Below are 14,177 nucleotides of genomic sequence, written 5' to 3' on the forward strand. Positions count from 1 at the left end.
CTTTAAACAGGCACTGTTGATTTTTACAGATTTTCTCAAAAGATCTTGTGCGTAAAAAAAACAATAGTCTTTGCATATTAGAGCTTAAATTACAGGTGTCTAATATTGTGTGACAAGCATCCAAATAAACTTACCTGCAGAATCTTACTCTATATAGTATATGGTACAGACGTTATTTGACGAAATACATTTTATCTGATTTCTAAGGATTAAAACATCATGCATACAGCAAGTAAAAGTTACTCCCAATGTGCAGGATGGTCTTGTGCTTCCTCACAGATCCAGCGAAGTTGTTCTTGTTTTCAGAGTACATTTAGTGGACAGACACGACACTATATAGGTTTGATATACAAACATAAAGTAGAACATACCGATTCTCTTTATGTAGCCTATGTAGAAACACAGGCACTTGAACTCAAGTTGGAGCTAGCAAGAGGTTGCAGAGAAATTGTATTGTTTAAATTTTAAGGTCTAGGACCACCACTGGCGACATGGTGGATGCTTTGATCCCAACTAACAGTGGCCTTTTTAACATGGGTGGTCCTGCTGCTGGGAATTCAATCCCAGATCATAAAGGTGTTAATGCTGCAGCAAACCTGCTGAGCTGCGGAACAACACAGCATGACAATAGAGAGTCACATGTTCACTCTTGTCCATATGACAATTCAGCTGAAAACTCACACGTCACAGGTATAGCATACATTCTTGTTGTGATATGATACACTGAGACTGTGCCTTGTCAGCTTGAGCACATGTTGCTGGGATTTAAAGGCAGAGTTATACAGAGACACACACAACTTCCAAGTTATTTTTTTTGCAACATGCATTATACAGTTTTTAAATCTGAACTCTGAACATGTGCAGTGTTCCCATCCTTGTTCCTGAAACATCAGAAAACTGTCGTCCTGCATTTTCCAGGCAAAATAACCAACTGCTGCTTGCAAGACCGAGCCAGTCTGAGAGCGTCTGCATACCTGTGTCTTGGTTAGATTTACGGACCTTGCCATTTGATTAGCCCTTTGTAGGAGCAAGTGTTCATTGTCTGTGTGTGTGCACGTGTGTGTGGATGAAAGCACTCTAGCCTGCGGCGCATAGTGTCAGGCTGTGAGGCCTCCATAGATTTCTCATTGCTCTTAACAGAGGATCTGTCAGCTACACATGCAGACAGACTCCTGGGGAGACTTGTGCTGATGGAAGGACACAGTTGTTTGTTATAGCATTTATCTAGTCCAGGTGTGCCGTGTCAACATCTGTCCTAATTATTTACTTTGTTTTAACATCAGTATTGGTAAGAGTTTAGTCATGTTGTTCATCTTCCCCCCAGCATTGGTAGACATGGTGGACTTTGCTCATTAATGTTTTATTAATACAGGGTTTTCCCTACCATATAAGAGTCTAAGCAGAACGCCTAAGCCGAATGATCGTTAAAAGGCACACAATGGTGAGCCTTCTATGGGCTGACAAAAAAACAAAACAAGCTTACCGTCTTCTACTTTCTGTCGGCACACACACAACCTCACACGGTGTGTGCGCTGCAGGTGTAGCCGTTAAAAGTCCGTGGCATGTCCGTGAACAGTCCGTTTATGTAGCCACAGCGTTAACGTGCACCGCAGATAACATGAATACACACACTTAGCCACCTTGCGTAATTGCCCTTTGCCTCAATCATCCCGCAGGCGCATGTTTACAATTTACAGCCAGGTGGCACACAGACTCAGTATGCACAGCGGTCAGTTCACTCTGTGCTGTCATAAAAATGTGATATCAGACGGACTTTTCCTGTTGTTATATGTGTGGAAAACACTGCTATGGGTGTTACATGTGTCATCAGCGTTAGGGGAAAATGAATCGTGTAAAACGTGTGTTTATCCCAGTGATGACGGTATTGCAAAATCCATGTCAGTGGCAGTACGTGACACCGGTATACCACCCACCCCTATCTTTTCCTCTTTTTGTCATAGTCCAGTGCACTCTGCTTTTTTTTCAACTGTTGCCCTTCTTCCTGGCATTTGACCAGGAGCAGGGGGTTTTAAAAACATTTTACTAGTAGGCGGTAGCTTGCTAGTGTCAACTAGCATGTTCTGGAATGGCAGTAGCTCTGTCGCAAGTGCAGTGACTGGCATGTAAAGTGTTGTTGACAGCAGTAGCCAAAGTGCCTGCAGTGATGCTGACAGTGGGTGGAGATTACCGCAGCATTCTCCGTAGAAAGTAATCAGTCCTGTGACTGAGGACTGTGCATCTCAGGAGGGCGACTATATATATATATATATATATATATATATATAACATTGTACCAAAAGCATCACACTGACTTTTCAAATCACTTTCAACTGCAGTAACACACATTGATATGGTAACTGAGACGATATTAAACCAGGGGCTGCCTTAAAGGTTGGAAAGACCTTTCACAAACACTGTTTTGATTCCTTTCTTGCAGCAAGCAGTTTAACAGTGTTGCAGAATGACACCTCACCATAACTGTCTGATCATTCACTGTCCATATGCATGTAGTTTCTGTTTACCAGCATTTGTTTTGTAATGAAGCAGACTGGATCGTAAACCAAGAAGCAATATTCAGACAAGAGAGAGAGAGAGCCAGAGAGTCTTATTTGTTTTCATCTCTTGTTTTGCTCCCATTAGTGCATTAATGAGGTAGAACACTGATATTGGATCTTGTTCAAGATGTTATACCGGGATGAGGTCAGAGCTCTGTTCAAACTAGTCAAGTTCTTCCACACCAAATGGTGTTTGATAAGAAAGGACTTAAAAAACCACAAACTTAGAAACACACTACACAGATCAAAACTTTGCAGAAGTATTTGGACAGTGTGTCTGCATTATTTTACCCTATGATACACACACAGCAATTGAAGAGCAGGTTGTCAACTAATCAGAAGATTGATGGTTTGGTGGTTCCCAAGTGTGTGCCATCCGTGTGTTACTGTGTGTAAACATGTATGAGGATTAAAACCCAATGAGCCTCCACCACCATGGCATGTTATGTAAAGTGCTTTGAGTGGTGGGAAGACTAATAAGGCAATATATAAGTGCAGAAAAATTACCATGATAAATTAAGTTTCAGGTACCTGAGGGTTAAAAAAACTGATAAAGCAGCTCTGTGACCATGTAAGCTTTAATTTCAAATAAGTAAATGTAAGAGTTATGGTGCAGGAGCATGAAGGAAACATTATGGAAACCTGTTAAATGATTCTGTCTGTTAATCAGCCTGCAGCCATACTGACACAGACTGAAACATTTGATACCCTGACTGTCTTTTGTTCACCTATAGATCAGGGTGGGCCAAAACATTACTCACTCACGCTGTGCCTGCTCTCAGACAGTGTGCTGTCAGGACACAAGGGCCTGAACACACACTGAATAGAGACAGTGATCTCGCTTGCTTCAGCCTGCCACAGAGCTGGTAGAAAAGCGGGGAGTGTAAACATAGTCTTGGCACATGATATAAAGGTTTAAAGAGTTATATACCGGGATTATTTAAGATTTGTTTGACAAGAGAACTACTCAGACACATGCTATGCACCATCTGATCTGTGGAGTATCTTAAAAGCAAACTTGCAGCCTTTATTGGAGCAGTTTTACGCCACTGCCACAAAGATATAGACTTCAACATTGTTTGTTATGCTCCTCATAAAAAATGGCCATGTTTTCCACAGCATACAGTTTGGTTCAAATTCAGACCTCTATGTTTTACAGTCAGAGGTGTCATTAAGGGTTACAGCAAGATTATATGAAGGACACTGACTGTCAACATATACAGTGTAGAGCGTATAAGTATATAAGGAATATATCCATTTTAGGTCCTTGGACCATGGTTTTTATGGATTTTAACTTGTTTTGGGGTTTACAGCATGGTAATGTATTAGTCCCACATGGTCCCTTTATCTACATTAAAGGCATTGCCATGGCTGACGCGTACCTGCATGGTCTACCCTTGTGAACTTGCTCCTGTCCCAGTAAACCAAGTGAGCTGTCGCTTGTGAGTCAGCACCTTGTTTTGGTTTAGTCTGCACAGTAAGTTTCTATTTTTATGCCAAGAGACAAGTACATTAAATACCTACATTGTAACACTTACAATGAACCAGAAGAAGAGACTTTATTTACCTTAAACATAACCTCATACTGGGACATGTCATAGAGTGTGCCTGTCTTTGGTAAAGAATGTTTGACAGCTCCTGTAGGGCTCCTGACTGACTGGCCAGAGTATCATAGCACTCCAACTAAGTATAGGCTGGGCTGGCTTTCATAGGGATATCTCACAGACTGCTGGGGAGATAATCTGAGGTAGACGATGTTGACCAGAGGATATCCAGTGTCAGCTTATCAACCAGGGCTGGCTGCTTGACTGTGGCCCAGGATAAAAGAAAGAGAAAGGATCTTTGTTTTACTTTCGGCCTGTTTTTGGTCTCTTGTCTATCTCAGGCCTTCATTTACTCAGCCAGCCCTCCACCAAGGGCTGGGGTTTCACTGCAGATACAGTTTTAAGACTCACTGTTGATCTTACATTTCAGATTTGATGAATAAAAGCCAAGTTCAGGTAATCATATCTGGGTAATGTTTCGGTGTGTAATTCTTTCTGATAATGCAATCTGACATGCTCATTTGAATTTGCTTCAACAATTACCCTTAACCACAGAGGGAACCTGAGATCCCCTCTGTAATACTTGTAGTAATTCATAAAATGTGTGTGAGATCCTTTTGTTCCTCATGTTTGATAAACAACCCAACATCTAGCTGTTTTTATTTGCTCTCAAACATTAATGGTAGGATTAATATTGGGAGAAAACAGTATTAGCTGGTGCCTTTTGTCAAAAGAACTGGTTATCGATGTTGTGATGGTTTAAATAGTGTTTTTGACCAAATGTGCTTTTCTCTACCCATAAAAAATGGTTTAGGATTTATTCAGGTGAGATGACAAAAAAACTTATGGAATATGTCAACAGGATTGCCTACATGGAAAGCTGGAAGTACAAAATTTGTAATATTGTCATTATCAATCATCCATATCCCTTGAAGAGCAGTTATATTGCCTCTGTTAATTTATGCCTCAAGGAACTGATGAATGGTAAACATGGAATACATGTCACATTTACCCATTCGCACACTGGTGGCAAAGACCTAAGTGCCAATTTCCAATAAGAATCTATGCATTCATACCCGATGGCTATGCCACCTGGAGCTATTTGGGGTACAGTGTCTTGAACCCCCAACCTTCAGATTGAGAGACAACAACTGCCGTGGCACATAAACAATATCTAACGAAATATAACCATCCATTATTTGCCTCTTGGTCCAACGTGTTTCTATTCCTTTCTGTCCCCCCTCTTTGTAGCCTTAAATGTTATATAAAAAAAGGCTACAGCCTTGTTAACAGCTCTGTGATGCTTCAGTTAAGCACAGCGGGGCTTTGAGCTAAATGCTAACATCAGGATGTAATTATGTTCTCAATAACAATGCTAACATGCTGATGTTTGGCAGGTGGAATGTTAATCGTGTTCATCACTTTGCTTCAGCCTGTTAGCATGCTAAAAATAGCTAATTAGCACTAAACACGAGGTGCAGCTGAGACTGGTGGGAATGTAATTAGTATACAAGTATTTGGCCATTAACAGGTAAATGTTAGTTACCTTTTGACCCCCCATAAATTTAATACAATTTTGACAGATGTTTAAATTACAAAATCTTAGGCTATGGACCAGCCCCAAAAGGTACAGTTATAAGTTACTGAGTATTATGACTATTGTGTGACTGTATCATATTTTCATGATGTTGAGAAGACAAAACACATTTACAAACACAGGACTGCTTTTCTAATGTAGTGCCAAAGTTCCCCTCTATAATGTCTTACATTCTTACTCTGCTCTACTCTTAGCAAATATCTCTGAGCATGCAGACTCCTGTTTCCCTCTCCTCCTCCTGCTCCCCATATGCCTCTCAGCTCCACTTTACTGCTCTCCATTTCAGCCCATTAGGGTCATCAAACTAAATTTACAGCCCTTTGGTCCCTATCCCTGAACGGCCTCTCACTGCGCCACTGTTCCCCGAGGCCCAACATATTGATGCGTTTTGTTGTGTGTTTGTTGCATGCAATGCTCTATGACAATCAAGGGAAATTGATGGGTCAAAGTGCTTTTTCGTGTTGTTAATGTTTCAGTTTCTCCTTTCACCTCTGGATACCACAAAACTTTTAACTGCTCTGTGTTTTTCTCTTGAAAGACTTCTATTGAAGTTGAAAAGACTTTATGGAAGTCAATAAAAAGCTTGTAATGTGGAGGCTCATGTTATTAACCAAACTGATTTACAGTGAGTACAATTATGGTTAGCTTTATTGTAAGTTTAAGAAACTTTGGAGTGAAAGGAAGTAGCTTCCTTCTTCTGGGAATCAAGATATAGAAGAGTCCAAGACAGGTGTTGCGTCAGAGCAGTACAGCTCCAAAAAAAGGTAACACAAATGGAAATTTGGATTTGATACCTTACCTACGATAATGAAGGTCAAAGATTAAATGGAGGCTCAAGCAGTGAGAAGAGTTTGAGTTCTAATAATCAACATATTTGCTGTGGTTTGGCTCTACCAGGCAACTCATTGAGAACCACTAAAATGTTGATTAGAGACAGAGCATTCAAGTGTTTTGGAAAGAAATTAGACAATTTTGTCATGAGCAGATGTCTTGAAAAGACTGTTTGTACTGAGTATCACAGATTTTCTCATTTCTACCATGAACATCTTGGTGGAGCCCAAATGGGTCCCCGTGATCATTTTTGCTGCACTCATGAGCAGGTATAAGGTCTCTACTCTTAATCCAAAACCATCATCATGGTTTGTCTGAGTGTAGTAACTGTGAGAAAATCATAAACTGGAATAAGCTGATGTTCATGTGATTCATCTTTATGACCCTTAGACAGACTCTCCACACAAGCCTAAGAATAACATCAAAACCTGACACAACCCAGGAAACATCTGCTGAAATATCTGAAAGGCTATCCTTGAACGAGCTCAAATTCTTTTTCTCTGTCTCAATAGCATGGGTTTCTGCGACGAGGGAGTTCTCGAGGGGACGGGACGGTACCTTCCGGATCCAATCGAAAAGGGTCAGTAAATCGTGGGGATGTATTTGTGATAGATGAGGACACTGACTTGTTGGATCCAATCTTCCACAATGGCGGACAAGTCAACCCTCAGTGGAAACCGCCCAGGAACGGACTTAAGGGTAGCCAGAAGGGGAAGCCTGAACTGTCCTCGAAAGATTTAGATGAGAACATAACCACAGACAAAAAAATCAACTCCAGTGGGAGGACTTCATCACTGTTCCCTGGAAAGCCATCCGATGACATCATTAACCTGGACATTGGAGGTGCCACCAAAAAAACCCCAGTGGGATTCCCTGTTCTTCCTAAGATCCCCTCAGATCCCAAAACATCCACAGTGTCACTAACAGAGGAGACTGATGACAGGTCCAGGTCTGTCTCACCTACACCTAATGTCATCATCTCTGGTCCATCTGCAAAGGCAGAAGTGGAGGAGCGAAGACCCTTTACCACTGATCAGAGAACCGAGAACAATGGTAAACAGCCAGAAAAGGAACGTCCTGGCACTGTGACCATCTTATCCAGAGATGGAAACCTGGTCCTTGGCTCGGATGGCAAAATGTACCGGCTCCAGAGAGGGCCACCAGGCCGAATGGGTCCCCCAGGGCAGGAAGTAAGTGGTCTTCTTTCGGATGCAAAACACTTGGTTTTAATGTTCCTGTATCTATCCAAGAGTAATTAATGCATTTTGTTTTTTACCAAAATGACCACAAAAAGCTGCGAGTCCTCTTTAGATTGCACTCCCGAATGTCAGCAGCTCAATGTGAAATGATTTTTGTAGTTTACAGTGTAGCAGTTGTTTGGACACTGCTTAAGGCAGAGCTGAGGCTTGTTTCACGCTGATTTATCCATACTTTTTATGTACTATATCAGAGCAATGTGTGGTTGGATAAGATAAAAAAGTAAGGACAAGCCTTGTGAATGAAGAAAGTGTGACGTCTGTTTATGCTTTACAGCTTACAAGAGCTGCTCTCCATCAGCTGCCATCTGAGTCTGATCAGGAAACATTACACTGCTCAAACATATGTTGATCCACATGTCTTTGATGCTGAGATCCCAGCACTAAAGGAACCGCACGTTTAAGGGGTCCCAACAGTTTGTCATAGCATTTCTCACGTTGACAATCGTACCCTCTGGCTGAAGACTTATGTGATGGATGCCAGGGAGTAAAGGATTTTGGTAGTATCCAATCCAAAGTTTTACCTGGTGTGAGAGGTGGGTCATCACAGGGACTCTAATGCAGACAGAACCAGAACCAGACTGCACATCTGGTCACGTCTGGGCTGGTCTCTGGAGTCACGCTGCCATAAAATCCACAGGATCACTCAGCACGATTACTGTGATTGAAGACGTCTGTAGGGAACATGAAGGAATACGTCCTGTTGGCTTAGAGTACTTCTTTCTTCTCATGTGCTGCTTTTCAGGTATTGCTTGCTTAGCCTGGAGCATTATCCTTTACAAGTATTGTGTCAAACTTAATATTTTAGTTAAAAGTATGCGACTAGTGTTGATGCAAAAGAATGTTCATATGACATGGCCACAGAAATTATACTTCTGGAAGGTGCATTTAAATAGTGTAGCAAGATGCGTTATTAGGTGCAATCCATTTCTTTCCCTCTGCCATGTCTCTGTGTACATCAGGACACCTTGTCTCATTGTGTCACTTCTTTATTTTAGTTTTAATTCAACCAAGTTGCAGAGAATCACCAGAACTGCCTTTTTAGGACTCAACAAGATTTACATATCCCATTTCTTTTAGCCATTCCGTCTTTCAGTGTTATATTGCCATTTAAGGTGTTTGGAGCAAGACCATTAAATACATATTTTGCTTTTCAACAGGCAGTTAAATAAGCCATAAACTGTTATGATTTACAAGGGTTTGCAGCTTTGCTTGTCGTTAAATTTTTGCCTACTGGGAGCAGTAAAAAGTCTTTAGTTTTTAATTTTGAAATTGTTTTGGGTTTAAAGTCTGAGCTCTGGTAAAATATGTTTTGAACTATTATTTGAGGGGTCTTATTTCTTTTGAGCCATTTTATTGAGGGTTGTTCCTGTTTTGTCAGGGCTGTCTTGGTGAGCCTGGCCTGCCTGGGTTTAAAGGTGATAAGGTAAGAGATGCCTGTTTATTACATTATTGCCTATGATAATGTTTAAGAGCTCCGTTTCACCTTGGACATTTTAATACCCTCTGCTATAAACTCCTGTCCCTTCCTCCATTAAATACACAGGTAGATTATTTATGCCATAGCCACAATGCTGCAGCAGATAATTTATGTAATATTAGAAAACGAGGCCGTGCTATACAAAGTAATAAATCCATTTGTCTTGCATAAATGTACTATTTCCATTTTATTATAGGGTAAGACAGGCCCTGAAGGGAGACCAGGTAAAAGGGGGGAACCTGGACCTCCTGGCCCGGCAGGATTACCAACCTTCTACCTGTGGAAGAACACAGCTGAGGAATGGGCTGCCTTTCAGGTAAGAAAGGCTTATTATTGCAGCAGCCCTAGTAGCCATCGTTGCGGCATGGCTGTTGGGATGGAAAGGCTGGTCTGTCTGTCGGTTATTTGAAATATTTCAACAACTGTTAGGCACATTGCAATAACATTTGGTACAAAATTCCGTCAGGAGTATGAGTTCTTTTGGATAATTAATAAAGACTACCTGCATAGAGGCTCTGTACCAATGGCTGAATTAAAGTTGGTCCTTAGGTGTCCTCACCTCCAGCTTTGCACACTTTTGTTAATATGAACAAAACCCGACTGCAGCATGCACAAAAAATATAACATTAACCTTATGAAAACGCACCCCCAGTGGCCGCCTTTGTAACCCATATTGCATAGTCAAGGTAAATTGTCAATAGTTTGTGTTACATGCGTTGTAAATCTGAGGATGTAGAAAATGAAGTCTGTACAATCAATCAGACGCAGGCGAAACACTTAAGTGCAGGCAGGTAAGCACACAGGAAGGCAGGAAGTGGAGGATTTGAAACAAGACACAAGGTGAGTGTCAAAACAAAACAGGAAACACAAGACTTCAGGAGGAACTGAACTAGTCAGCGTGTGTGACAACAGGTGGCTGTGAAATGGCCACGCAAAATCTTTGTGTGCATAATCCTGTTTAAATGTATCTTAAATAAAAATAATGATAGTTACAGCATAATTTACATAGCTAACATAACCTATAGGTTGTTTTGAAGATTTACATGAAGGTGTAAGAAATTACTTCACTATAAGCAAAAATTGTAAAGTAGAAGGCACTGTATTTCTATTGCAGAGCTCAATAAATAAAACGTTGAAATTCTGGAGTGTTGAGATTTTTTTTCCTGTTTCTGCATATAGAATTATTTTGCATTAATATAATTTGTGTTTTTAGTTCTAAGGGTAAAAGAAAAAACAGAATTGTGTAAGAGCATATCGAAGGAGGCTAACTGTTTCCCCATGGCTGTGGGATTTGAGATAAGCTAGGCTAAACACATCTTTCTGTGGACTAATCTCACCACAGAATCAGAGATGAAATTGATATCCATATTTTCATTTAATCCTAGAAAGCTGGCACATTTCCTTGTTCTTTCTCAAGTTGATGACCCAAGACAACATGGATTTCATTGCTCGTCTCTTCTTAAGCCCTTGTGTAATACATGATAACTTACCTAAAGACACACAGGCCATCAGATGTTCCCAGAGGCTAAACCATCTTAACCCGACCCATCAGATCCCCAGACTATCTGTGAAACCTTTTGACCCTGCAGTTAGAGTGCGTGCAAGCCAATGTTCTGTCCTCATCTGTTTAATATCTCTGCAATGGCCACAGCTGTATGTTGTAGAACACACCCACCAGTATGTCAGCATGATGGAAACTGCAAGTCTGTTCTTGAAATAAGAGGCCCGAAATAAAAGTCTGTTAGTAGTTTGCGAAGGCGATCTGTTACAGTAAGTGCTTTGAACTTTCTGTGGACAACCTGCAGAGGTCATTCACATATTTCCTTTATTTCTGAGTGAAGGAAAGTGATGAGCCAAAGATAGATTTGTAACTCTGTTCATGTTCTTTTTATTTTCTGATCTTAAACTTGTTCTGTGTTTTCATTCTCCCCATAGCAAACCAATTTCTACCAGTTACTCCGCTCTGGTTGGCCTGTAAGTATACTGTGACTAGTATTATCCTGTATTGGGACTGAGTGCATTCTTGTTGACCTGAGTCTGGTTTCTTTCTTTGTGAGCTTGCAGAGTAAAGAAGGCCCTGAAGGACCACCTGGAGAGATGGGAAGGCCTGGCATACAGGTTAGAGACAGACTCCATTCACAATTATAAATGCAAATTATGAACATGAATACAAAACATTTAGAGTTATCTCTTTATATTGATTCCTTTAGGTAGTCAATGGTTACATTTTTATTCTGATGTTCCTTATCAGGGGCCATCTGGTGAACCTGGGGACAGAGGACGACCAGGGATGCCAGGAGAGATGGTAATCACTCAAACCATTACTTCCTACAGCACAGCTATTCTGTTGTAATTTAGTAACAATCTCTAACTTCATGTAAATAAATGTATTTTAGGTCACTATCTATCACCGAATGAGTTAACACAATGGTGATTGAGCCTATGGCCCACTGATGAAAGCATTTGCATTTGCAGTATATCGTGTTTTTATGGACTGGGTGTTTGTGGCAACATTCGCAGAAAAAGTCACAAGCGGCGCCCAGTTAGTGACGCGTTTTCCATCAGGCAGCAGTGGTTGGTCTGTCGGACAGTTTAGCTAAGTGGCTGCACTTCTAGTTTCTGTAAGCATTGCGAGGAAACGGTAGGCTGAACAAACAAAGAAAAGATCAATGACTACAGACACAACTTCAACAATAAGTGAAAATCTAAATAAAAAGAAACAAATTCGATGCTCAGATGAAGGCAAACAGTCTAAAAAGGAAAGCGAGGAAAAGCAAGAGTTAGAACCATGACATGAGGGAGCCAGCCGTAGACGTCCGTTAAAATTGAGACGAGTGCTCTGGTTATTACTGATGATTGCCTGTGGGAGGCAAAACGATTTTTCCTGTATGTTTCTGAAATCTGTCAAATCCTCATAATTGGTTTTTAACCTCAATCTGGGGTTGTAGATCTATTTGAGTTATAATGGGTAATCAGGTTGCTGCTTTAGGGGAACTGCTTAAGGATGACCTATCAATAGAGGCGAGCCTCAAACATACACATGAATGTTAGCATCCCCATGACTTTTTAATTCACTCTTAAATATCCTAAATATTTTAAAAAAGAAAAAGCATTGTCTTTGTTTACATGTTAAGCCTTATGTAGGTTTAATGGTATAGTATAGTTACAGTTATAGTTAGTATAGTTACATATATTTGGCATCATTTATGCATATATTCATATTTGGAGTGATTTGAAACTTTGCAAACTCACATCAATGATTAAAATAGCTTTCTGTAGAATTAAACAATGATTGTCCAGACAATATGAGTTTGTAAGAAATAGACCCACCGGTGGATCCCGTTTCACAGAGTGTAACAGTTGAGTGTTGAGTTAAATGAAGTGTAACATGGCTGGTGGAGCAGAGTGAGTGCGGTTAGAGGGAGTGGGTGTTTGGAAACCCTCTGCACATGAAACTCCCTATGATGTAATCTTTCTCATATTGAGAGAATAAGCAATGAAAGTATGTTTTACTGCTAAATTAAGAAGTTCCATATTTTTTTTCTAAATTTGATTACACTGAGGCATAGTGATCCAGTTTTCCCAATTTGTTGTGTTTTATTTCATAAGTTTCACATTCTCTCTTTAAATAGCACAGCGTCACATCAGATTTGAAAACCTTTGACTTCATTTGTTTGGGTGAACAGCCTTAAAAAATGAAAGTGAATTATACTGCGTTACGTCCATGTCAAAAACCATCTTTAAATACATAAACACGCGTCCTGGAAATCTACTGTGAACATATGGAAAGTGTGAGCTTGATGCCATATATTGTGTGAGGTCTCAGCTGGGTAATGAGTTAGTACTGAGGACCAATGGCATGGAGAGTTGTAAACACTCAAGTCGCCTGGACACCAGCCTTTAGTCTGTTTAGATTCTGTGTGGCAGAGAACATAGATCCACTGTTGGTGTATGTTTGTGTTTGAGTCACTGTGTAGCCTACATGAATGGAATCACGTATTACTTTGTGCAGAAACAATCAGAGGTCATCTTGTTGGTGATGTTACCTCATCGTCTTTGAGCGCTGATGTATGCGTGTCGTATACACCGATCTGCCATAACATTGATTATCTCGTTACAATGGCACCTGGCAGTGGGTGGGATATGTTACTTTTACTCGAAGTTGATGTGTTGGAAGCAGGAAAAGTGGGCAAGTGTAAGGATGTGTGCAACTTTGTCAAGGGCCAAATTGTGATGGTTAGACGACTGGGTCAGTGCATCTCAAAAACTGCAGCTCTTGGGGGGTGTTCCCGGTCTGCAGTGGTCACTACCTACCAAAAGTGGTCCAAGGAAGAAAAACTGGTGAACCAGTGTCAGGGTCATGGACAGCCAAGGCTCACTGATCTCGGGGTGCTGACCCGTCCAAAACCGAGAGCGCCTGCAATGGGCACATGAGCATGTTTTACATCATGTGGATGGCTGGGTGCGTGTGCGTTGTTCACCTTGGGAAGACATGGTATCAGGATGCGCTATAAGAAGAAGGCAAGCTGGCGGAAGGTCCTTGGGACACATTGACACGTACCACCTACCTAAACATTGTTGCAGACCAAGTACACCCCTTCATGGAAACGGTATGGCCTGATGCCAGTGGCCTCTTTCAGCAGGATAATGTGCCCTGCCACACTGCAGAAATGGTTCAGGAATGGTTTGAGGAACACAACAACGAGTTCAAGGTGTTGACTTTGCCTCCAAATGCCACAGATCTCAAGCCAATCAAGCATCTGTGGGATGTGCTGGACAAACAAGTCCGATCCATAAAGGCCCCACCTCGCAGCACAGGACTTTAAGGATCTGCTGCTATCAGAGGTCTAGTGGAGTCCATGCCTTGGTGGGTCAGGGCTGCTTTTTATACAATATTATGCAGGTGGTCATAAT

The 14,177-nt window shown here is 41.1% G+C and overlaps 1 protein-coding gene across 1 annotated transcript in view; it reads left to right on the plus strand.

Moving 5' to 3' along the window:
• LOC138605031 (collagen alpha-1(II) chain) overlaps nt 1-14,177 on the plus strand; it is a 106,538-nt gene that overhangs the window by 51,380 nt on the left and 40,981 nt on the right. The window contains exons 7-12 of the mRNA XM_069677099.1: nt 7,040-7,717; nt 9,165-9,209; nt 9,460-9,579; nt 11,199-11,237; nt 11,328-11,381; nt 11,515-11,568. Coding sequence (XP_069533200.1) covers nt 7,040-7,717; nt 9,165-9,209; nt 9,460-9,579; nt 11,199-11,237; nt 11,328-11,381; nt 11,515-11,568 — 990 coding nt within the window. The remainder of the gene's footprint in view (nt 1-7,039; nt 7,718-9,164; nt 9,210-9,459; nt 9,580-11,198; nt 11,238-11,327; nt 11,382-11,514; nt 11,569-14,177) is intronic.

The sequence above is a fragment of the Semicossyphus pulcher genome, unplaced genomic scaffold (genome assembly GCF_022749685.1).
Source record: "Semicossyphus pulcher isolate SPU_LCO1_2020_fin unplaced genomic scaffold, fSemPul1.0.p SCAF_28, whole genome shotgun sequence".
NCBI classification, from domain to species: domain Eukaryota; kingdom Metazoa; phylum Chordata; class Actinopteri; order Labriformes; family Labridae; genus Semicossyphus; species Semicossyphus pulcher.